General features: G+C 42.4%; 3 protein-coding genes across 3 annotated transcripts; 1 reads left to right on the top strand and 2 right to left on the bottom strand.

The window, feature by feature from the left end:
- adssl (adenylosuccinate synthase, like) lies at positions 1-3755 on the bottom strand. Its single transcript, XM_085936564.1, has 13 exons — positions 3444-3755; positions 2921-3023; positions 2637-2705; positions 2498-2548; positions 2356-2422; positions 2175-2282; positions 1956-2037; positions 1653-1779; positions 1433-1587; positions 1159-1283; positions 988-1085; positions 771-920; positions 1-711 (listed from the first exon to the last, which is right to left on the bottom strand). The coding sequence occupies exons 1-13, from the start codon at positions 3732-3734 to the stop codon at positions 659-661; spliced, it is 1479 nt and encodes a 492-aa protein (XP_085792690.1). The 5' UTR covers positions 3735-3755; the 3' UTR covers positions 1-658.
- A 3027-nt stretch (positions 3756-6782) lies between these two features.
- Positions 6783-14233, bottom strand: kif4 (kinesin family member 4). Its single transcript, XM_085936563.1, has 27 exons — positions 14047-14233; positions 13509-13648; positions 12878-12992; positions 12602-12792; positions 12427-12516; positions 12177-12343; positions 11969-12063; positions 11781-11900; positions 11348-11523; positions 11101-11280; positions 10915-10973; positions 10645-10750; positions 10410-10496; positions 10148-10336; positions 9981-10084; positions 9754-9898; positions 9571-9681; positions 9420-9503; positions 9187-9300; positions 8963-9118; positions 8702-8799; positions 8490-8619; positions 8143-8313; positions 7948-8070; positions 7819-7887; positions 7245-7322; positions 6783-7167 (listed from the first exon to the last, which is right to left on the bottom strand). The coding sequence occupies exons 2-27, from the start codon at positions 13629-13631 to the stop codon at positions 6967-6969; spliced, it is 3282 nt and encodes a 1093-aa protein (XP_085792689.1). The 5' UTR covers positions 13632-13648; positions 14047-14233; the 3' UTR covers positions 6783-6966.
- Positions 14234-15663: 1430 nt separating this feature from the next.
- ammecr1 (AMMECR nuclear protein 1) lies at positions 15664-23797 on the top strand. Its single transcript, XM_085936786.1, has 6 exons — positions 15664-17103; positions 19414-19524; positions 19971-20085; positions 20168-20258; positions 20489-20585; positions 20710-23797. Exons 1-6 carry the CDS (start codon positions 16616-16618, stop codon positions 20822-20824), a joined length of 1017 nt encoding a protein of 338 aa, XP_085792912.1. The 5' UTR covers positions 15664-16615; the 3' UTR covers positions 20825-23797.
- Positions 23798-24009: the final 212 nt, after the last annotated feature.

Raw genomic sequence — 24009 nt, 5'->3', positions numbered from 1 at the left:
GACTTGAAGTTTCCATTTATTGACAATAGCAAGCCACAAGGGGAATATGATGCCAAATACTATTACGAGTCTCTTTTTATATTTACATCAATGTTTTCTTGTGGCGTGGAAAGTTTTTTCAGTTAGATTTTGTTTTTTATGTGGTGAGAATGATCTCCAAAAATACAACACTCACTCCAACAATCACAGTTACAAACAACTTAAATGCGTTTAAAACAGTTCAAGGAAAAAAACAAAAAAACGTCTACATTATTGCATAATGGGCTTTCATGTTGTCATGAATGCTAGCTACTCTATCATGCCACCTCAGGTTTAAAAAATTGCTGATGGTACTCCTTTACAAGTCGGTAAATGTGTCAATCATTGTTAAAGGGTAAACAGGCATTGCTTCATAAGCTTCTGAATTTTTTTTTTTTTAAAAACTGGGCTTCATCACCGTGGAAAGGAATGATTATACGGTAAATACCCAATTGTAAAACTTGACACCTTAAAAACACAGAAACATCAGCTGGAACACACAAGTTGACTTGTGATTGAAAATGGTGAGACTTGGATCCTTTCTGCTGAAATCTTTCCATCGCGATGGAGTTTACACGTGAAACGATGGCAAAGCGACGTCGTACTGGCCAGCCACGAGTGAGGAAGTCAACGCCGCTGATCAGTACAGTTTGATCATGCTCTCCCTGGACTTGCCCACTCCGACCCACTTGACTGAAAGGAGAGGGAATGTTTTACATTTGGCCTGTCGCTCTGAAGGAGCTTTGACAAACCTGGCACTTGCAGGAAGTCCTCAATGAAGCGAATGTAGCTCTGCGCCTGCGACGGTAGCTCGCTAAAGCTGCGGGCCGCCTCGGTGCTGCGGCACCAGCCGGGGAACGTTTTGTACTCCACGGTGACTCGCGTCAGAACGTCCATGTTTGCTGTACCGTAACCGAAAGCCGTCCGAGTTTATCAATGCACGCATCGACGCGAGGGTTTGTCACTTACCCGGGAAACTCGGCAGAGGTTTCCCATCAACGTTATAGGCCACTCCCACTTTAATCTCCGCCAGGGTGTCCAAAATGTCCAGTTTGGTCAGGGCGATGCTGCAAATACGAGGCTCTCTGTTCAATTGTGACAATGGGAAGGAAAGATTTGCTCAAAGCCACGCCCGCTTACGCCGAGAAGCCGTTGACCATGTGAGCATATCGGACCAGAATCAAGTCCAGCCAGCCGCAGCGTCGCTTTCTGCCGGTTGTCACGCCGACCTCGTGACCTCGCGATTGTAAAAGGGCCCCAGTCTCCTGTACGAAAAAGATGGGAGCGTTTGCTCGAGGAACTCGATCAAAACAAGATTCAATTGAGTCAATGAGGGTTTTTTTTTTTCATGTCCTCAATCAACTTAGTCAAATGTAATTCGAATTTAAATTCCCAAGGTTGCATCATGACTCACATTATCCTGTTCTGTTGGGAAGGCACCGACGCCCACCCGGGTGGTGTAGGCTTTCACCACGCCATACACTCGTCCAACGTGAGACGGCGGCACGCCAAGCCCGGTGCACACTCCTCCGACGGTGCAGTTTGACGACGTCACAAAGGGATATGTGCCTAAATGGGAGACACGTCTATTAGCTGAAGATGGCTCAGATGGATTAAATGACAAATGCTCTCACCAAAGTCAATATCCAGCAGTGCGGCGTTTGCCCCCTCCACCAGGATTTTCTTACTGGGACCAGTAAGAGCTTTGTGCATGAAGTAAACACCATCTGTCACTAGAGGGCGCAGTCGCTCCGCGTATCCCTGACGAAAGGGATCAGTTGACAAACGTTACCACTTTGTCTGGATTCTTTGCTCTATTGATGGAATCACAAACCCATTAAAAAAAAAAAAAAAAAAAGCATTCGCTTAAAAAGCTGCGATATAACCAGAATGAGTGTGATGAACATGTGTGTGTGTGAATCCGCCATCTCTCTCACCTTTAACTGCTCCAGATCGCCTTCAATGTCTACATTCAGTTTTGGATACATTGTCAGGAAATGCTCTGCTAACATGCGGAACCTTAAAAAAAATAAAAAGTTCTTTCATACTCCTGTAGGCAAAAATTGCTCCGCACGGACTGGCAGAAAATATGAATTTTTCTGATATTTTACTTTTACGTCATAGATTTGACGCAGTCCACTCATTAGCAAACTCACTTGTCTTCAAAGACTTTGAAATCCGAGACAAGATCACAAACACGGAGGCCATTCCGAGCAGCTTTGGAGGAGTAGGCGGGGCCTATGCCCTTTTTGGTCGTCCCTAAACTGCAGCAATGAAATAAAGTCAGTTTCGAGAACAGTCCCTCCTGCGGGCCCGAAACTCAATGCTTGAAATTACTTTTTCCCTTCTTGCTGCTGCCGCTGCTGCTCCTGAATGCCATCGACAGCCTGATGGAAGTTGAATACTAAAAGTGGACCGAGGGATCCTCAATGAGACACTTTCACATGACAAAAAGACTTCACATGAAAAATATACTCACCAATGTGAGCACGATCAGAAATCTTAAGTCTTTCTTCCCATCCTTGCAATCCTACATGGAAAAAAAACCCACATGAAATGTTTTATTCAACATGACAAACACATTTATACAAAAGTCTTTTTTTTTTTTTAAACACCACCTTTGCCTTTCTTCAGGTTCGATTGTGCCTCTGCAAACAGCCCGGGGAGGTGTATGACAACCCCATTGCCTGCGACGGCAAATCAAATGTTAATTTAATTCAATCATTAAAACCTTTTTCCATTACTTTAATAAGAAATGCAGATGTAACAAGACATTTCTTAAAATGGTGACTATGGAAGCGGTGCTCAATTTTAAATAAAGGTCAAATAAAGGTCAAGGGACTTCATATATATTTTCCATCTAAATCCAAGTCAGCTACAATAAATGAGAGAATCAATATACCGATAAAGGAGATGGCTTTCTTGTTGAGGACGCCACTGGGTAGCAGATGGAAGTCATACTCCACCGAGTCCACGACTACGGTGTGACCCGCGTTGTTGCCACCCTGCAGAAAAAAAAAAAAATAATAATAATAATAATAATAATAATAATAAAGAGTTCGGATTTCGAAGGGGACGTAAACGCCACATCTAACCTAACGCACTGGTAACAGAGATAGCACGTCGTGTTACATCATTACACTTCATATAAACTGCAACCGCTTGACACAGCATGATTAGTTCGCCAACCCTTTGAAAAAGATAAGCGCAACGATTCTCTCGTGCATGGCGAATGTAATCTATCGTTGAACACATGCTAACAAACAAGGCTAGCACTGTAGCTTGTCTATATGCGGAAGGTCTGAACGAGGTCATAGACTTTTCTCAAACGACATCTGCCATTCTAATTAGAAGACGTATGAATGTCATTTGGTTTATGTATCAAGTGTAATAATAATAATAAAAAGTATGAGCGTTACTGTTACCTGACACCTGCAAACAATATCAGCATCCATTGCGAGCAGGTCCACAACTTTTCCTTTGCCCTCGTCCCCCCATTGAGCTCCGAGCACCACGGTCACTTTGTTTGCAGGCTCCTTTGGGGAACGAAGCGGAAAGTCGGGCGTGACGTTCTCTCGTGGCCGCTTAACCACCGGCTCCCCGTTTTCTCGTCCATTAACATTAGCCACGTCGCTGCTGGATGCCATGCTGATGTCCTGTCCTTCTGAAACCGGAATAGCATTTTGCCGCGTTTCCTGACGGGAAGTGCGCTTCATTTTCTCAACCGCTAGGTGTCACTAATGTGCGTACAATACAATAAAAGACAATACAGACTCACGCTTAAGCGGTTTAGAATACGTAAGCTTGTACGCCGTATTGAATGTGTCCGACCTGCTCTTAAATGCAAATTCACATATAGTGTTAATGCTCACCAGTCAACACCCATTTACAATATCACGAGTATATATTTCACCCAAACGGATAAGCAAAACAACATATTTATGTTTAATCTGATTATTATAACTGTATCCTGTGTCGTGTCGCAAATAGGGATACATTTAAATAGTTGATTTATAGTGTAATTTCATAAAAAGTTGGTGTAGAATTACGTTTTTTTTTTCTATTCCCTTGTCTTTTTTATTCCCTATAAAGCATATAAAGTGAGAATTCTCACTTTAAAGTCACAGTTCTAAGAAAAAAGTCAGAATCTAATTCTGTTTAAACTGGCTTGGATGTACATAGAATACCCTTCCAGTGAGCATCTTGGGGTCCCCTGTCAGTGTATTAAGAAAAGTTGTGCCTTGCTCAATAAAATTTGGGAAACACTGTTGCACGAGAAGAGCAATTTTTTTATTGCCCATCTAAATCCCAAGGGATTTTGTATTTCGAAAATCAAGTGTATGTTATATAAGAAACTGTCAATACTTCCAATATTGATCCTGAAATTGTCCTCCAATTTTGGAGTAACCTGTATTCAGTAACAGTACACACAAACCTCATGAAGGAAAATGTCAAAACTTTATTGAGATATTGTCAACACATTTTAAGAACAGTGCAACATCTTCAAGCCTCCTGCAAAGATAATTCAAACACATGATGACGCAACAACTGTTATGAAGGACAAACACAGCAGTGGCCTACAGAAATGACAGGCACACATGATCATCAGTGGCTGTCAATTCATAGGTCATCACCTTGTGCCCCATTATTCTTTATCATCAACTATTTTTCAACAGATTATCCACCGTCTGTAGCAACTCTCTGCAAGTAACAGCACCTCCACTGGAACTTGATCCAGCATCCACATGGAGTTGCTGTTACATCCAGCGAGCACCGAAAGTCTCATCCAGGCGAATCCGTGACGAGGGCGAGGGCCGCTCGCCGACCAAGCACATAAAGATCAAAGATCGTTGAGGTTAAGTTAGGATTTTGGCTGCTTTCAACCATGGTCCTCTGGTGGGTGACTTTGACCTGCTAATTTCCTCCTCCCTGTTTTACTACCTCAAATACACATCAACCCACAGTGTGACCAAAGGGCCAAAGCTTGACTAGATAAAACTCATTTTATGGTGGCAATTATGAGGACGTCTGTCAATATGTGAAAATATGGGCGTGTTTAACCCGTTTATTGCTGGTTTCTTGTTCACACACATATATATATATATCTTCAATTACGTACTTCCACCTTTAAGAACAGTGCATTTAAATGAAATGTAACCAAAAGAAAATAAATAAATCATCATTATTTTCAATCGCTTGTACGGCCCAGTCTAACGAGTGAAGCTATACCATGTGACTTCGGGTTACACCCTGGACTGGTCACCGGTCAATTAATGAAACTAAAATGATATCATTAACGGTAATTAAATATCCCTCTGAAATATGCCCCCAAAAAACAACTTTTTGAAGTTTTCACAATTCAGCATTAAAACCCCTTTAATATTCAAATGATAATAACATTGTGCTGTTCGTAATCCCTGTGAAGAAAATAAAATTGTGTTCACATTAGTTTGAAACGTTCCAATGAATCCAACACGCAGTCGTCAATTTGAGTCGTACTCACCTCGAGGTGTCACGTGAGGCCGACGTTTGGAGTGGAGCAGCACGTCGTCACGGCCATGGCGACGTTTAGGCCGAAGTAGTTAAGTTAGGGGAGCAGGTTGGTAGAAGAAAAAGACAAAAATGGAAATAGAGAAACAAGAGCTGCATTTTGGGTGGCAACGTTAGGCACGGCAGAGCAGGAAGGAATGACAACTAGGCCGACCCGCCAGTTTAAGAGATCAGGGGTTGGTGGGTGGTTAATGATTATACTAGTTGTCAATATTTAACAGGCCTTGTGCCCTGCCCCTCTCCAACATCCTGATTCCATACTGTCTGACACAGGGAAGGGCCAGTTTCAAGCACATCTCTTTTGTTGTTGCTCGAAAAAAAAAATGGAGTGAACACCCACTGTCACTTGATTGGAGGTGGCAGTGAGTAAAGTTTATGACAAGATGTAAACGTGCTTTTTTACAGTTAACACGTGAGCAGAGTTCATAATCCACATTTTTTTTTTTTTTTTTTTTTAAACAGTATAGGACCCAAAAGTTGGTCATGGAGCCATTTTGGGTGGTTGGCACACCATGAACTAGTTTGCTGGGTGGTTTATAATAAAAAAAATAAATAAAAAAAAATCGACAGGTTTTTACAATTGTACTAGTTTAAGGTGAATCTCAGCTATTAATATTGAACACATCAGTTAGTGCTTGGAGAATGAGATTGAGGTGTTATCAGATTGTACCACAAATGAGTCTCCAATAAATTCACAATGAGTATCAAAGAAAACAGGAAGACTTGATGTTTTGTAAATCGCCATTAAAACCAGAAGTTGCTACATTGAGTAAAAAAAATAAAACGTTTCCTCTAAAAGTGGATAGATGCAGCGTTTCTACATTCTTGTACAAGATTCATTCTTGTACTTGGGTTATCTTATCTTGAAGTTGAAGGCATGGCAATGCTTGCGAGCAGAGTCCAACATCTTAAAGAGAAACAATATGTGCACAGCAATAATGTGTTATGCTGATAAATCACCATCTTTCACCTTTGGATCGATGGTCATCATTTCAGATGCAATTTACACCAGATAACAAAATTAAACTGGTGTGCAGGTCACCGTCGTTCTCCAATCAGAGTTGTTTCCGATGAGCTCACAAAAAGCAAACAAGGAAAGAAAGGCCTGATTTGCATTTTGTGCTATTTAACGGTGTATAAAGTACACATATTATTGGGGGAAAAACATGATCACATTTGGGTTATAGTATAGAAACAAAAATCAATAAATAAACTAAGCTTTAAACTTAAGACTTTATTAACATAAATGAAAGAACACAGGACAAGTTAGTTTGCTATTTTAACAATTTGAAAGAATGCTAATTTGAATAAAATAACAAGAGGGATCAAAAACAAACAAAAAAACCTCCAGTTAAACCAAAACTAAGGACGAACCAGCTCCATTCACTTATTGGATGACTAAAAAGGAGGATACTCCTCTCTGACTGGAGTACAGTTAGCGAAAAATCCACCATGAAAATTGGACAAGAGGCGCTTTTTCTTTTTGAGAATCTTGATGTTATTTTTGGCTTGCTCCTGATCCACGTTCTCGTCTTTTGAAATACGTACTAGCTTTAGGTCTGGGGTGACGTGTTCCGTGTTTTCAATATCCTCTAGAACCTGAAAGAAAAAATGAAAGCCATTGTTCACGTGCGTCCGGTAGGCCGCTCGAAGAGAAGCCGAGGGGCATCGCCTACCGTCTTTATTGGTGTGCAATATGGCGGCTTGAAGAAGGTGATGTCTGGACTGCTAGAGTCTCGTGAAATATTTGCATCCTGGAATAAAAGGATGGGAAATTTTTGCATATATTTAACATTTTCAAAGGCAGGGCCTGAGTCAATTTTTACAGATAATCAAACGACAATCTTTATTGACAAGATAAATCCTGTTTTATTGTAAAAGGCCTTAGAGGGCGTGCCTGAAATGCTGTACGCCTTTTTAAGAGTTTTTTATTTTATTCTTTCGGCCGCCTGCTTATTGATGCGCATCTGTGTGACCAAATGTGAACGTTATAAAGAAAGAAAGAAAAAAGTTTGGTTCTTCAAGTGAAGTGATTTTTCTCAAATCCTATTTATGAGGGTTAGAAATCAAATCAAACCTAACCAAAATTTGCAATATATTACCACCTGGTGGTCTCTTTGTGTCACTGCAGATGTAAAGTGGCCATCTCTGCTAAAATGCGGTCGGTGGGGGAGCTTGGAAACCAGTGAAGCATTTTTCTTTTGCATCTTCTACTTGCTAACAAGAGGTTGAAATAAATATTGCACTTACTTGACTACACTGCAACGCCAGGTTTTGACTCTGCTCATACAGGGCACGCAGTTTTTGGAGCTCTTCATCCTAAGGCGAGGAACCCCGTTAATTCGGAAGTCATTTCTTTTTAACAGTGCAAGGACGAACCTGAATTTTGAGACGATGTAGGAGCTCCTCCTCCCTTGTGCTCGCCTCTTCATCTTTGTGCTTTCCTTGATCAGGCTCTTGACGGATGGGTTTGCTCTGGAGCTGGTTCAGGAGACACTGGACCTGTAGGGCGGGAAGCACATACTGTAGAAGAAGGAAAGGGAGATCTAAGTAAAACCTGTAAAGGATAAGTACTTTGTCTTGATGCCTCTGCTCTAATTCCACAAGCTGCTGCTGATGCTCCATGTCCATGTTGGACATCAATACTCGCTCGTCAGCCAAACGTTTGTTTAACTCGTGCGTGTTGGCTTTCTCTTGGTGGAGTTCACTCTCTTGCTTGGCTGAAGCTGTCTTCGCTGACACCAGCTGAAAAGACAAATATGGAAGAGCACCCATAATTTGCTCATTTCTCACACTACACACACCAGGTGTAAATGGACAAATGGAGTTTAGCTTATGGTCTTAAAATTCATTGTGCAAAGACATTGTAGACAGCTTGCATGCTTTTGTTTTACGTCGCGGACCCAAGCAGCCAGCCTCACCTCAGTCATCAGGACTCGGACGGCACACTTGGCATCAACAATGCTTACGATGCCATCGACACGCTGTTTCAGACGCCCTTCGCTGTCTGCGGCGAGAACCTTCTGCTGAAGGTCAGCTATCTGGGCATTCCTGCTCAAATAATAAACAGCAAGTGGTGACCACGTTTGACTTAGCAAAACCCCAAACCATTTTTGTAGTTGCTCTGACTAACCTGAGTTCCATTTCTGTCGTCAAGTTCTCCAGCTGTTTGTTCATAGGTGTCTCCAGCGCCCGCCGATTCTCCAACTCAGAGAACAGCAGCGTCCGGCGCTTTACGGCGAAAGATGGCACAGGTAAAAAAAAAAATGAAAACAGTGTTTAGTCGCTCACAGATTGGGCAAGTTGTCACACCTTAAATGACGAGAGAGTTCTGTACTTTCCTGGCAATGGCATTTGATGATTTCAGAACCAGACACCAGTCACAAAAACTCACCCTGATTTTGGCAGCTGGCTTCTCCCCGGCATCAATCTGCTGTCTGAGTTGCGTTATCTCCTGAGCCAAGACTTTCCTGTCCTCCAGAAGGTCATTGAGGTGACGCCGGGCCTCTGCGATGCTAACCATAACCTCGACCTCGCTGAGAAACAAATTCTGACCCAAATTGCATCGACGACATTAACGATGCATGCGAGAACACCTACTGTGAGCGGAAACTTTACCTTCACCCTGGCGGCAGCTCCCTCCGTCCCTCTGCTGTGAGAATCCTTGCGTTTCTCTACCACTTCACTTCTCTTCTGCAGAGCAACTTTCAGTCGCTTGTTTGCCGCTGCAGCCTGTGTTGGTCAGAACATTCAACGGCTGTTGTGCATATGGACATTCCAGAACGCGCTCTTGGTGCTCATGCAGTTCAATACGTTCAAGTAGCGAGTCTGAGCCAAAGAGCAAACTTCACCTCCTCCGTTTTCCGACGCAGGACGCTGGCCTGTTTCTCGAAATCCCTCTCGAGTTTAAGCAACTCGTACTGACGTTTACGATCCTGTCAAAAGTTGTGATTGGTTTTGAAAACGTGCTCCAAATAATAGGATATGTCCCATGCACTGTACCTTTTCTTTCAGCTGAATCACCTCCCTGTCCTTATCCTTCTTCCAGAGTCGGAATTTCTCCGAGTCATCCCTCATCTGCTTCATCAGCTGAGTACGCTGGGACTTCATCGCCTGCAGGGACAATCCATGTATATATTTGCAACTTTTAGACCAGCGGTCTTGGGTTAGGTCATTTCCATGTACCTGTATTTCCTGCATCAGCTTGCTAACTTTCTGAACAGAAGACTCTTTGAGTTTGAGCATTTTGGATTGTTCCAGAAGCTGCTTCTTCATCTCAACCAGCTGGCTCTCCAGGTCCTGCAGACGCTTCCTGCGCTGTTCGCTCAGCCTGCACGTGTGGATGGATGAAGATGTGTGAAGGTATCACTTAACAATTGTGGAAATGTAAAGCTTTTGACCAAGGAGCGTACTTGGCGTGGTTTTTGCCTTTCTTTGCAGACTGAAGTTCCAAAACAAGCTCCTGTTTCTCCTGTTGCAATGAATTGACCGCTGTCTGCAGATCCTGCAAGTTTTGCTAAGAGATCAAATGGCGAAATGATTAATGCCGCGACATCACCGCTAGATTGACTTCTCTCACCTGCTGCTCCGACTGCACCGACTCCAACTGGCTGTCATTCTGGCACATCTTTTTCACCAAGGCCTCCTTCAAACTTAACACTTTGTTCAGCTCGATCAGCTCTTTGGACATTTGGGCCTGCTGCAGCGCATGGCGGGCTGTAAAGCCATCTTGTGAGTCCTTGCTGGCCATCGCGTTGCTTTCGCTTTCCTAATGGGACAGAAGGGAAACACAATGTTCATGGGGAGGAAAGGGAGACCCGAAAAATAAAAAAACTACTTACGACTGGGTGCTCATTGACTTCATTGTACTGCTCATCCTCTCCGACAGCCATGGCGTCGATAGAGGCGGCAATGCCTGCACTCTCACGCTGTCAGAAAAATAAATAAATAAAAATCATACTCTCGCTACCAAGATTGTCGGAAGAGACCTCATTCTGTTTGATCTCCTTCATTTAAAGATTGAACTAGAGAATCCTAAAAAGCCCCAATATTTTTAGTCACTGCTGATTTTCATACCTTGATCTCCAAGATAACTTCTTGAAGGTTCTTCATCACTTCCACATTCTCTTTCAACTCCTGATCCTGTAGTGTCTCCAATACTTTCTCAAGGTCAACTCTGCAACTGTAATAAAAACCACACGCGCCCGTGAGACACCATAAAACAAGTTCATTAGTGTGAAGGCGAAGGCATTCTCACTATTGTTATTCTACTTTATTTTTCTTATTATTATTAATTTAATATTAAGAGCCCACATTTGAAGAAAAGACAAAGAACGAAAAGCTTACGCTGCATGGCGCTGCAGTTTTTCCAGTTTGCTTTGAAGTTTCTCATTGATGTGCTCCGCCTACAACAAAATGTAACAAACGATAAGAATGACAAAAATAAAGCCTAAAAAAAAAACATTCAAAAGGATTCATGTTTTATGCACATTCACTGCAACGAGCCGTCAGTCGGCAACTTTTGACACTCACCGTAATGATCTTGTCAAACATGAGAGCTGTTTGTCCTACAGTCTCACTCAGCTCCTTGCTCAATTTAGTATTCTCCTCCTGCAGACTGCGGTTCTGTTCCAACAACCTTTTTTCATTCCCAGAGAGCACGGGTGCCACTCCTCCACGAGCGTGAAGAAGCATCACCTGCAACTCCTGAACCTGTGGACCCAAGGAGGACATTTAAACGTCATCCAAATCAAATCCACTTGTGTCACTTTCTATGCACCTGCTGCTTTAAACGGTTCATTTCCGCCACTTTGGGGTCCACGTTGACCACGGGCTTGTTTTTGATTTGCCGAGCTCGGTCAGCGTATCGCAGCGTGTTGATGGTCTCGTCCAGGTTGGAGTCCGCCGGACTGATGCATGCTATCATCAAAGTGTGACTGTTGCCTCCGAGGGAATCTGTTGATGCAACAATAACTTTGTTATTTCACTATAGCCATTGGTAATGATGTTAAATGTCACTTTTAAAAACCATTTGAAAGAAAATAGCCGAGTCAAGTATTTCACTTGTTAGGTGGGGGGAAAACTGATGAAAGAAGATGAAATATAGTTTCAACTAAGCCAAGATGGTCCTAAATATTATTTGCCTAGAGATGTGAAGGTCCTCGAAGGGAGGATGTTTTCTGAAGCTCACCTTAAAATAAATTCAAGCCTACCTTGCAACAGGCGAGTGAGCTTGGAGTCTCGGTAAGGGACAAAGGCGTTTTTCTTACTTTCATCCCCCAGGGCACTGATCACATTACCCAAAGCCAAAAGTCCTTTATTGATGCTGATGCCTGAGGATGAGAATGTTATTGAGGGCAGAGCCATTTCAGCTAAAGGTCAAATTCAAGACGTGCCGTACCTTCCTTCAAACGATCCCCCTCTGCTTTGGTTTTTTTCTGCCTTTCGGAGCCAGCCAAATCTACAAGGTGCAGTTTGGAAACAACTGAGTCCATTCTGCACAAAACAATTAGAGACAAAAAAAAAGATGAGAAGGCTGTCTCAACTTTTCAAGCCCCCCCCCCCCCCATCCATCCAAACGGCTAAACAAAAGCAGCAATGACACGGACTTGTCTTTCCCTTTGCGTTGATCCAGTGTGATGGTAAAGATGGCATGTGAGCGTGACGAGGCAGCGTTCATCGCTGTGGAGCCCACAGTGCGAGCAGAGTTGCCCAGCTCCAGGCAGCTCACCATCTCTTCGGCAGAGACCACCTTCTTCTCAGTTAAGCCCACAATCTGAAAACGGACATTCAAGATGGGACTTTCAGAAAAACACAAATCATATAGGTAAAACGTGATTGAGGGTGTGCAACATTTACCTTAATACCTTCTTTGGGGTCTTCCCTAATGCTCACAACTGGTTTATCTTTGGCAGTACACAATAAATCCAAAACATCCTCATTGTAGAGCTGTGATTAAAAAAAAAATATATATATAGAACTGTGTCATTGGTTTACCCTAAAGCCAATGAAATTTGAAATCTGTTCATACAACCTCCAGATAGGACACTCTCATCTTGAAGTCACAGTCTGTACTCTTTTCCTTTTCTTCAAAGATACTCCTGATAACTCGTGGAATAACACCAACAGTGGGATCGTTCTCTTGAGCAGATGTGTATGCTCCCCCCATAGAAAAAGTCTTTCCAGATCCGGTCTGTCCATAGGCAATAACTGTGGCGTGGTAACCTACGTAAAAAAACATGACTGTGAGCCTCGTGGCTAAATTGATCTTTTTTGTCTCAGCTGATTTATTTTGAAAAGATACAGCTACCTTTGAATAGCCCATGTAATAAAGGCGACACTGCAGTACTGAAGACCTCTTCCTGCTCTACAGTGGGATCAAATACATAGTCGTATGTGAACGTCTTTTCTGTGCCAACCACCAACTGCAAGAAAGACATTTGAACTTTTGGTAACTTATGGTAGGGTTTGCATCTCAGTTTTTGGTTTCCAGTATGGGAACAAAGCTTTTTTCTCTCAAATGTATTTTTATTTGGTTCATAAGCAAAACGACGAATGTAACATGTTCCAAACAAATTGTTACTGAGTCTTTTGAATAGTAAACTGCCTCTGATAACATGACAAAAACAATGGGATATGAAAACGGGTTGTTCCAAAAAGCACCCTTCTGGCATTATAAAGAATGAAAGAAATGTGTTGTCGTCAGTCACATGAGAAAATGCATCACTAAATTCTGATGAAAAGACATAAATGAAATCAGTTTGTAATTTTCTGTCCTAAAACAAACACCAGAATCTGCTAAGCAGTCGCCTCTCACACCCTCAAACACTTTTCTGAGAATGTTCCTTTTCTGCTCATTGTCACAAACCAGGTTGATCCCATGTTATTTAACCACCAAAAGGGAAATGAAATATATCGCATGTATAATTTGGAATACATACCTGTGGTTCTCCTGGCACGAAGGTAAGGCAGCTCTGACATCCCTCATCGACTTCTTTTGCCACTAACGGACGACAGCGTAAGGCGACTCGCACTGGTATCACCTTCGCATCCTCGTTGATCATGGTGGAAACGCTAAAGACTATTTAAAAACACGCAACAGGTCATTAAGCTAGGAAATCATTTTAAAAACGGCTGAGATGCCAAAAATGTGGACATCGACTTCTCATTGAAGCCCTCGCGAGACGTGTTGCATCACGGCAGCAACATAAGGATGGAATATATCGTAAGAAGAATTAAAAAGTGATATCCAATTACAATATAAAAACAAAGATTGTCAACCATTCAATACAAACAAAGGCCGGACTGGCGTGACGCCAAATTCCACAGCAAAACAAAAGTCTTTAACGTCTGCAGTATTGTAATGACACTGTCGCGATTCAATTGATCTGTCAAAGTGCTTTCCAATGGAAAGGAAATACAAGTCGTAGCAATTGTTTTTTTGCGATGATGTTACTAAAAGGAGAATAAAAGCATTACCTTTCTATCCGTGTCGCGATTCACCCAAACTTAAATGTGTATACTTCCTTGACGCGTTGTTTCGGTTTGCCGCGGATTTCAAAACGTCTATCTCCGCCTCCTTTTCTTCTTCGTCGTTTCTTCTTCTTCGTCGTTTCTTCTTCTTCTTCTTCTTCTTCTTCTTCTTCTTCTTCTTCTTCTTCTTCTTCTTCTTCTTCTTCTTCTTCTTCTTCTTCTTCTTCTTCTCGTCATGAGGCAGATGATCAGTGCAGTTTGGTCTCACGACTGACGTTTAGTGGTCAAACGGTGTCATTACCCAACACACAAACTACATTTGAAACATTTGTGTACTTTCTAATCCTATACGAGTAAAAAATACTTTCTAAAAATAAAATAAAAGGCTTGTTACTTTGGTCAACCTCAGCATCACTTACAAAAGAAAAGATCTGTCTGGACACATTCACACATTTTACAGTCTTAGTCTTTTCTTTTATTGAATATTTTTAAAAACAACAAGCATTTGTTTTTATGATGAAACAATTCAAACAATTTAGGGCCAGTTGGAGATTAAACATCCTTTTTTTTACACAGAAAGGGCAAAGAAGGATGCAGGATACATTTAGAGCAAAGTAATTCAGGTGGTGGGCATTGTAGTCTATTCAGGTTCCATTTATGTTCCTAAGAAAAGATTTTTTCCCAAGATATATATAAGCGCAAACAGAGACGAAAGATCTGTTAGAAAGTGAGTGGGTGACAAATCATCCCACTTGATGAAATGGCTTTTCAGCCTACCATGAAAAATGGGAAGTGACTCTGTTCTGGCTGGAAGAAAAAGGTCATTACACTGGAAGCCAGAGGCAAAAACAGCTGAGTCCAGTCAAATTGAAGACAAGGAGTTTTACATCCAATACAACCAGTCATCCAAAACGGCTTCTACTTTTATCACGTTCTGGTGATGACACAGCGTTGGCTTTACTGCCGCTCCAGTGCATGTTACTCTTTCGGATTACGTTCATGAAACTAGTAGTTACAGCGCTGTCATGACCTTGTGTCAGGACCTGCAGCATTATTCACTCTAACACTCAGCCTTCTCTTCTGTGGCAGACATTTCCGAACTCCGCCTGACATACAATGAAGTCATATTGACAGCACCTTATATGATGCGTTCAACTCTGTAACTGAATGCCTTGAACCCGCTCACTGACTTTGATGAACAGCATGCTGCCGAGCATCTGATACCGGAGAGGTCATGCACTGAAAATGTAACATGGCAGGAGGCTCTTCATGGTAATGGGAGAAGACACACTCAAAAATAACTCAGCTGAAGAAGCAATATGTAAATGTAATTTTCACATTAAATTGATATGTGGGTAAACTGAGACGAGATCATCATTAATTCGATATATTTTTGGTGTTTTCTATTATTTAATGCACTTAATTCTGAGGTGCGCTGAGATTTTTTTTTTTAATTTAAAATGAGTGTCGTGGCTCAATAAAGGATGGGGAAATGCTACATGCACGCGCTTGAAGACGTGCGCGGGAGTCAAGTGCGCGCGCCGTTTTGAGGAACGCGCGTTCACAAACTCGCCACTCCCCCCCATATTAAAAAAAAAAAAAAAAAAAAAAAAAAAACTTTGCGCACGATGCGTAGCGAGGGAGACGCAACCTATTTTCCTGAATCCAGTTCAGTCGTGCCAACGACACCGACGCCTGTGTGCCCACAGACCGATCACAGGGGCTCTCTTACCCGAACGGCGGGCACCGAATGGTAGCAATCGGGAGACGGGTGCGCAGCGAGGATTTCTCACGGCTCAAGGACGAGAATGCGCTTCGTTATGTACCCACTCAAACGGATGACAGCCTTTAGACAAACGTTTAGCGCAAACTTTCCGCTCGACGTTTAACGCGGGTGTGATATTTGTTGTGTTGAGTCAGGTCCAAGAGCAGACTGTGATGCAGGTGCAAACTGAGCGCTAATGTTCCTGAAATGTCTTGCACTGCGCCGACGCGGTCCATTGTGCCACGGCAGCCCCGCATTGACAGATGCCATTTTAGTCTGCGTGGTCCCAGCGTCTGGAATCCCAGCAAAGTGTTGTGTCATTAGAAGTTGTGCGGGCACTAGCAAACAAGCTGGCGGAAAGGGAATGAGCGTCCATGATAGCGTGCGCAATTCAGTGCTGAAGCTTTATGGGTACGGCGTACTTGAGCTCCAGGTTTCCGCTTGAAGAGCTTTGCCGTGGGGCTCCACTGCTTGTCTGCTTGATACCTGGAACGGCCTGAACTTCGATGCTTGTTGACAACTGACAGCCTCGGAGGGGTGTCGTGTTGACTGTTATTGCTGGGGCACGAAGCAAACCCGAGATGGAAAAAATGCTTGCTTTCGCTGTGTAAAGTCAAGCAAGAGTTAAAGCAGTGCTAGGGTGACGCTGCAGTCTTTTCATCATATCGACGTTCGACTTCGGAAAAAAACCCCAAATAACAGCAGCAGCAACGTGACAGTGGAGTAGGGAATCGTCCGCCATACGTCTCAACGCAGTGGGATTTGTACGTGTGGTCGGCGTCCCCCCCCACCCTTCCCGCGGTGACGGTTATGGGTCGGAAGCGGTGTGTAGGTGCAGATTGTTCCAAGATGGCGGCCGGGTGCTGCGGGGTGAAGAAGCAGAAGCTGTCGGGATCGCCCGGGTCGGGGGGTCCCGGCGGGGTGGGGGCTGGAAGCGGGGTGGCAGGAACCGGACATTGTGGATCGGAGCTGGGGATTGGCTCTTCGGCGACTGCTGGTGGAGCGCCGAACGTGAGCAGGGCGAACGGCCTGGGGGGACCCGGGGGCAACGTTAGCGGCGGTGGTAGTAATAGTGGTAGCGGCGGCGGCACCAGCGTTCTGTCTACTCTGTCTCCAGCCCCGGCCGGGTACACCTCATCCGGTCTCAGCCCCAATCTCAGCCCAGGACCTGGATCGGGAAGTGGAGGCAGAAAAATGGTCGTTTCGGCGGAGATGTGCTGCTTCTGCTTTGACGTGCTTTATTGCCATCTGTACGGATACCAACCTCCAAGAACACCCAGGTTTACAAATGATCCCTAGTAAGTCTGAACTTATTGTCTTGTTGCTTTTTGCTGGATGCTCACAAGATCACTGCTGTACTCGCACCCAAAAAGCCACACTTTTCACAACATGTCCCTCCGTATAGTTCGGGGCACAAACTGTCACATCCGAGAAAGATTTGAATGGAACGATTTTAATGTGAAAATCTCTCGACTGTTGCCAGTTGGAATTTGGGGCCTTGTCGAAGAAAAACCTTAGTGACTCTACTGGCCTACACTACTTTAACGTAACCTCGCAGTGTTCCATTCATTTGACGAGCACTCATAATGTATACAAATTAAAATGCATCTTTTGTAGATTATCCGGATAGCCGGTGGTTTCCATGCACAATGACTAATATTCCCTTTTAACTCTTGTATCACCGGCTAATGTCGCTACTAGCTACTGTTAGCATGCCTCAACAAAAAAAAAGGGTGGAACGAGCAAGATTAGAATGTAATTCATTTAATTTCATTGACGTCAATTTGCACATAATCACTTGCAATATAAATTGTTCCAACAAGCCACTGTATATTTCCGTTTATCCTTTGTGCTCCTTTTTAATCCCATTAGCCCTTACATTCAATGAACTCCATATTGCTACATTCAAAGCTTGGCTTGGTTAGCTCAGTGCTACCAGTAGCTCGATGAGGAAGCACTTAATGAGATTGTAATCATTTACTGCTAATTAACGTTCAGTATATTAAAAGCCCCCAGCCCCCCCCAAATACTTTTCCGTCATATGATTCCATTTTCTACCGGTAACTTGTTCGATGAGTAAAACCGTAACCAAACAGCAAATAACTGCCGTTAGCATCAACAACAAAGAAAGCTGGTTCCTGCCGAGTAGAATAAACTCTCCCAATTTCAACATGTTATCTAATATGAATATTTACAGTGCTGAGTAACTCTAGAGAAATCGTGGTTTTAATAGTAGGGACTTTTTTTTGGGATTAAAATAAAATGTAATTATGATCAAGCTAACAATGAACATTTTTTTTTTTTTTAGCACACCTCATTGAAAGATTGTAATCTGATATGTGGAGTCTGCTTTGTTTTACCGTCACGGAAAGCCTCTTCCAAGGCGTTAGCAACAGTTTTCAACATCCAATCAACCTAAAATGCACAAACAGCAATGATAGTCAAATAAAAGATGCAATGTTAAATTACTGGCTTTCTGCAGCACAATCTTGAAACCACTTTTCCATATGTCCATGAGTATGTACTTGTATTTACATACTGGTTTTTGCCATCGCTGCATTCCCAGTTTATACATCAATCAGTAAGGTAATACAAAAAAAAAAAAAAAAATCTATATATACATCTTTTATTAAGACCCATGGGTATGAATGAGCATTTATAATAACTTAAAATTCTGGAATTAAAGAAGGGTATGCCGCCACACAATATTTTCCCCGTTCCTCATGAAAACATAATGTTTCCCCTGACAGACTTTGCGAGCGTGACTAATTTTACCTTTCATAACAGGAAAATCCGCTGACTTTCCCCACAAAAGAACTGAAGAACATCAGAGCCCATTTCTCAGTAGTTGCGGTCGTTAAAAAACAAAATGCCCTCCAATGCCCACTGTAAGAAAAGATCCACATTAAACAGAACTTAATGTCCGTCTGTGTAATCATGTTAAGTGCGTCATTGCATTGTGTGCTTTGTGTTCTTTGAGCTTTAGATGTTTGGTCACTTGTCTGTCACCAGTCAAGTATCCGACTCGATCCATATCAACAAATTCTTGCCTGTTTTTATGAACCAATTTCTTTAAAATAAGACCGAGGCAATCTGACATTGCGAGTATGCGGAGTTTCAAGTTAAGGAGGGGCGAGACACTTTTCATTCGGTTCTTGACTCATTTTATGGAAAATGTTGGCAGGAGCCAAGTATGACACACAAGCATTTTGGTGATTCAGATTTTGCAAATGTCAGTAGGTCCCACAGTATTTGAAAGTTGAAGTGGGTGCGCCATTCACCGTGCAGTGAATCATTAAAGCTCAATCAATGACTTAGTTGTCTGAGAAAAATGCATGTTGATGAGGATTTGCCTCACAATATTTCCCAATCACGTGAAGTCAGCTATGCATGCCCAGATGTACCCGTGGTGCTAATTCATTCACGTTCACGCTACATTTTCACAGTTTCTTTAGCATATTTCATTCACAGACCCAGACAAGTGCTCATTTTGTATCTCAATCGACCCCAGCTTGATTTTTCTTTTTAAACAGATCAGTGATTTGTTCTTTCGGCCCCAAAAGATCTAAAATCCCCATGAAATGCATGAATGCTGTTTTGTTTTTCAGCCCGCTGTTTGTCACATGGAAAATAGGCAGAGACAAGCGGTTGAGGGGTTGTATAGGTACATTTTCTGCCATGAATCTGCACTCAGGACTCAGGGAGTACACCCTTACCAGGTGAGTCATATTAGTTCCATCTGAAGCTTTGCCTTCTTGTTCAACCTTCACCAAAATCAACACAAGACAGAATGACTAAACATGGGTGATGGCAGCTGTCCTTCACTATCCTCACATGATCTCTGGAAACGTTTTCAGTCGAAATTGCAATGTGTGCAAATCAATCCAAATTTCCCATTATTTCGTTTCCTGGATCGCCTGTTGGCATAATATGATATATATATTTTTTTAAATAAAAACTCTGACTAGGAATCGGGTGGAATTTGCAAACACGCACTCACACACACACACACACGGCTCCAGTCTCCATTTGTGTACAGATTCCGAACGCTATGTGACCACACCCAACTTGGAGATAAGGGACCTGGAGTGAATTGGAGAGACGTAATGCAAATGTGAGTCTGTCGCATGTTGATGGTGTTTCTTTTGTTTTCTTTTGACCGCAGTGCCCTTAAAGACAGCCGCTTCCCCCCAATGACAAGGGATGAGCTGCCTCGCCTCTTCTGCTCAGTGTCTCTTCTCACCAACTTTGAAGACGTCGGCGATTACCTTGACTGGGAGGTCAGTGCCACTGCTGCCACGATCAACCCCCCACTCGTTATTTTTCAGAATAGATTGTGTCTAAAAATGGGTTTTTCCATAGGTGGGTGTTCACGGTATTAGGATAGAGTTTTTCAATGAGAAAGGATCAAAGCGCACCGCCACCTACCTGCCAGAGGTCGCAAAGGAGCAAGGTACGATTTGTTTACGTTCTCGCTCCAAGTCGTCCAATGTATTTTCGTGTCAAGGTGACTTTGTCCCTGAAAAGTCATAAGCTTTTTTTTTTTTTTTTTTTTTTTGAAAGGTTATTGCTATTTCGGGACTGTAAGGTCACTAAATTGTCAACGTGGAAGTGAGGATTGGAAATTCAAATGGCTGAATCAGAAATTTGACTCAGTGCCTCTTAAGCAATTTTCTTTCGTAGGTTGGGACCACATTCAAACCATAGATTCCTTACTACGAAAGGGAGGTTACAAAGCTCCCATCACAAATGATTTCAGGAAGACCATTAAGTTAACCAGGTAAGGTCACATGGCGGTGTACGGATTACAAGCGTTGAAGCTTTTAAAAGCGGGGAATTTTTTTCTTTAAGTAGCTCACCCGTAACCGTGTTGTTCGGACAATATGTCTTTTCCCGTTGTTTAGGTACCGTAGCGAGAAGATGACAATGGGTTATGCGGAGTACATAGCCCACCGCCAACATCATCACTACCAGAATGGCATCGGGCACCCTCTTCCACCCTACAACCATTATTCCTGACAGCGAGCCGCATGACCAATCATTAGACCTCTCCGCGGACCTTTTCCCAGGAGAGCCCGCCCCCTCCTGGTCTAGCTATTTCTACTACTGTACCATTTTATGATGATAGTTTCCGTTGCCACGCCGGCCGGCTGTCTCCCGAGACGTCGCCGACTTGGCAACGGTCACTCGATTAACGGCAAGAAATTCACCATCTCTTTCGTTGTTTTTCTTCGCCTGTGGTTTTTGCAGCATACAAAGCCTTTTGTTTGTATTCTTAACATTTTTAACCTTGATTATCACGTCTGCCCAGTAAAGGCGTTTGATTCTGTGGATGGAAGGGGCGCGCCTCTTTCAGCCTACGTTTCTATTATTTGGGCTTTGCTCCTATTTTTACATGTAATCATTTCCCCTAACCTAAACCATGTAGCAGGGTCACCGTTAGTCTCAAAGGCCGTGTCGTCTCTACTTTGATCCCTCTCAAAAAAAAAAAAAAAATGGCCGAGGTTGTATTAGCTTAGTCAAACTGGTAGTTTTTACAAACCATAAGAGTAATGTCCTCTGAGCAGCTTGCATTCCTTGCTTGAGCTCTTTGTGCTTTGTGGACATTGACGGTCCCTCCAAGTAAAGTGAATTAGACATGGGATCCAACTTATGTTTTTTTGTGGTGGTACAATGTGTCGTTTGTGAGCAATAGAAGCGGATCCAGAGACCACAGTGTGTGTTTACCGGTAGGGAGGCCAGGCATGTGACAGGGATACTTAAAAAAAAAAAAAAAAAAAAAAAGCCATATTCTCCCCACGTGTCCACGTCGTCACGTCTCGTACGTCATTTGTGTTGCCTCCCTATCCCGATGCGAGCTGCGTTCACAACATATTACCTGATTTTGAGAGGTGTCGTTTCCATTGGACACAGGAAGTGTGCTCTGTTTTGTCAACTATGTACATACACACAAAACAGAATTAGTAAGAACGGATAAATAAGTCCCAAGAAGACATTTCCTGTTTTGTTGCGAGTCACATTGATACATAACGCACACCGGGCGGGGGCGGGGCTTATATATCACGTTGAAGAATGCTCGTTTCGTTTTAACCGACTGGAATTATTATTATTATTATTATTATTATTTTTTTTTTTTTTTTTTTGAGAGGTCCTCGTTACTTGACCAACATCTTTTATAACAGCCTTTTACCAACCGGTATATTCTTCACGTCTTTTCTTTATGCAAAAACAAAAAAAAACGTCAAGGGCTTTCAGCACTCCATCCACAGCTCACCTGAAATGACGTTTAAAGTTGTGTTGCCTTAAATGAATGCGTTAACAGCAAATGGAACAGGAGAGGATGCTTGTTTTATTAATTTTTTTTGCACCCCTCCCGACACACCCTGTGGTTTGGACAATCATGGCACCACTGCTTTGGTTAATCGTCAATGTTGTTCATAGCCAACCCTGACTCCACCCTTTTCTTTTTTGTTTTGTTTTTTGGGAAGGTCAAACCACAGAGAGAACAGTTGATAGGTTCAACTGAGCATCAGTCTCCTGTGCCATTTAATCACAGCACAACCAGAAATGATCTGCTGCAAAACCAAATTGACCATGCTCTTTAAGATATTTGTCTTTGTATACACATGCAATGTGTTTAGTTGCATGTACGTATGTATGAGTATGAGACCTATGGTTTTCTCCATGATATACAGTATATATTATGCTTGGACACTCTTATGAACCGTTAAGAGCGTTAATAGACAAATATGGTGCTATCAGACCTCATATTGGGGTGGTCACAGCTCGTGACTGGTCATGCGGACTCATCGATCATATCATACTTTAAAAAAAAAAAAAAAAAAAAAAAGACGTTACATGTAAGATTTTCTCTAACGTATATTGCTGCGAAATGTGGCACATTTTAACATTGAAGGAAGAAAAAAAAAAAAAAACGAAACTAACGTAGCCCCTCTGCTTTCATCAAATCCATTGTGGGTGACTATTGGGATGAGTTCCCTATGGGAAAAGCGATATTCCTTCACATATAATGAAGCGGGATGATTCCCAGCAGCAGACTATAGAATGTACTCTTAGCATTCAACTGTTGTGAGAGAATCTTACATGTGTTACCTTTACTCTCCTTGAAATATGCAGATCTGTTCAACAGGTATTTTTTTTGTTTTGTTTGTTTTGTTTTTGTCCCCCCCCCTTCCGGTGTCAACATAGGTGCAGGTTTGAAAGGACAAGAAGTCACATGTTAACCCACCTCCATGGCCCCAGCCTCATGGCCTAGTCTGTTCATCTGTTAACTAGCGGCTGAATTGTTTTTGTGAAAATGACAAGTCCTGATATTCAAACCAAGGCGAAGGCCCCAAGTTTTACAACATTTTCAAAGCATCCATGCCTCATAGGAAATTGGACTTTATTGTGTCGTTTTGTCGTAGCAGTTGAGTGTGTGTGTGTGTGTGTGTGCGGGGGCTCTCCAGGCCGGGGAGGCTTTCAGCTTTTTCTGTTTGGCGGCAGAATGCCGGAGGTTATGTTAACCTGTTTTGTTTGACTGAACCAAAGATGCTAGCGGCCATGTCCAAAATGCTGCTCATATAGTCCGACTTCTTGTCCTTTCAAAAAGACATCTGCAGTTGACAGGAAAAAAAAAAAAACATTCGTTTGTGCGTCTGCGTGTGTGTATCGATCTCTCAACTGTCTGGACTTGTTAAGCAACCGAGGTTCAATGACTTTTCATTGAAAATATCTCTGAAGCCATTCATGGCATCAAGGGATGGTCGAAAATGGTTGCAAATTTGTTACTTTTTACTTTTATTATTATTGCTCTTATTCAAAACAAAAACAAACAAAAAAAAAAACCTCCCATGGTGTGCCTCATAGCTTTATGGGTTTATATTTTTTTTTCTGTTTCCCACAAGACCAGCAGTTACACTTTGTATAAAAGATGGATTTTGTTTTTCTTAATTTTGATGCCATTAAAAATGAAAAACCCTCTTTTCTTTACTCTGGACCCAGTAGCTGCACTGGTGTACAATCGCACTGATACAGTAGATGAGTAGATTTAAAAAAATCAAAATAAAAAAATCAAAAAAAATCAATAATGACAAAATAAGAACTACAATAAACTTGTTTGAAACTTTTTACCATGTGATATTTAAAAAAAAAAAAAAAGACTGTTTTTGTACATCAAAAGTTCTTTTCAAAAGAATATTTTG

The sequence above is a fragment of the Syngnathus leptorhynchus genome, chromosome 17, assembly GCF_054491065.1.
Source record: "Syngnathus leptorhynchus isolate UIUO chromosome 17, UIUO_Slep, whole genome shotgun sequence".
Taxonomy (NCBI): domain Eukaryota; kingdom Metazoa; phylum Chordata; class Actinopteri; order Syngnathiformes; family Syngnathidae; genus Syngnathus; species Syngnathus leptorhynchus.
Note: the sequence above shows the minus strand (reverse complement) of the source record. Positions and strands in the feature narration are given on the sequence as shown.

Bases quoted from the DNA above. Each gene is read 5' to 3' on its own strand.
- adssl (XM_085936564.1), bottom strand. From the start codon at position 3,734: ATGAAGCGCACTTCCCGTCAGGAAACGCGGCAAAATGCTATTCCGGTT. The intron at 3,024-3,443 runs GTAACAGTAACG...TTTTTTCTGCAG, and splicing joins ATATTGTTTGCAGGTGTCAG to GGTGGCAACAACGCGGGTCA. The intron at 2,423-2,497 runs GTGAGTATATTT...GTCCACTTTTAG, and splicing joins TTCTGATCGTGCTCACATTG to TATTCAACTTCCATCAGGCT.
- kif4 (XM_085936563.1), bottom strand. From the start codon at position 13,631: ATGATCAACGAGGATGCGAAGGTGATACCAGTGCGAGTCGCCTTACGC. The intron at 9,899-9,980 runs GTACGCTCCTTG...CCACACGTGCAG, and splicing joins AAAGGCAAAAACCACGCCAA to GCTGAGCGAACAGCGCAGGA. The intron at 9,682-9,753 runs GTACATGGAAAT...TTGTCCCTGCAG, and splicing joins AGCTGATGCAGGAAATACAG to GCGATGAAGTCCCAGCGTAC.
- ammecr1 (XM_085936786.1), top strand. From the start codon at position 16,616: ATGGGTCGGAAGCGGTGTGTAGGTGCAGATTGTTCCAAGATGGCGGCC. The intron at 17,104-19,413 runs GTAAGTCTGAAC...TTTGTTTTTCAG, and splicing joins AGGTTTACAAATGATCCCTA to CCCGCTGTTTGTCACATGGA. The intron at 20,259-20,488 runs GTACGATTTGTT...TTTCTTTCGTAG, and splicing joins AGAGGTCGCAAAGGAGCAAG to GTTGGGACCACATTCAAACC.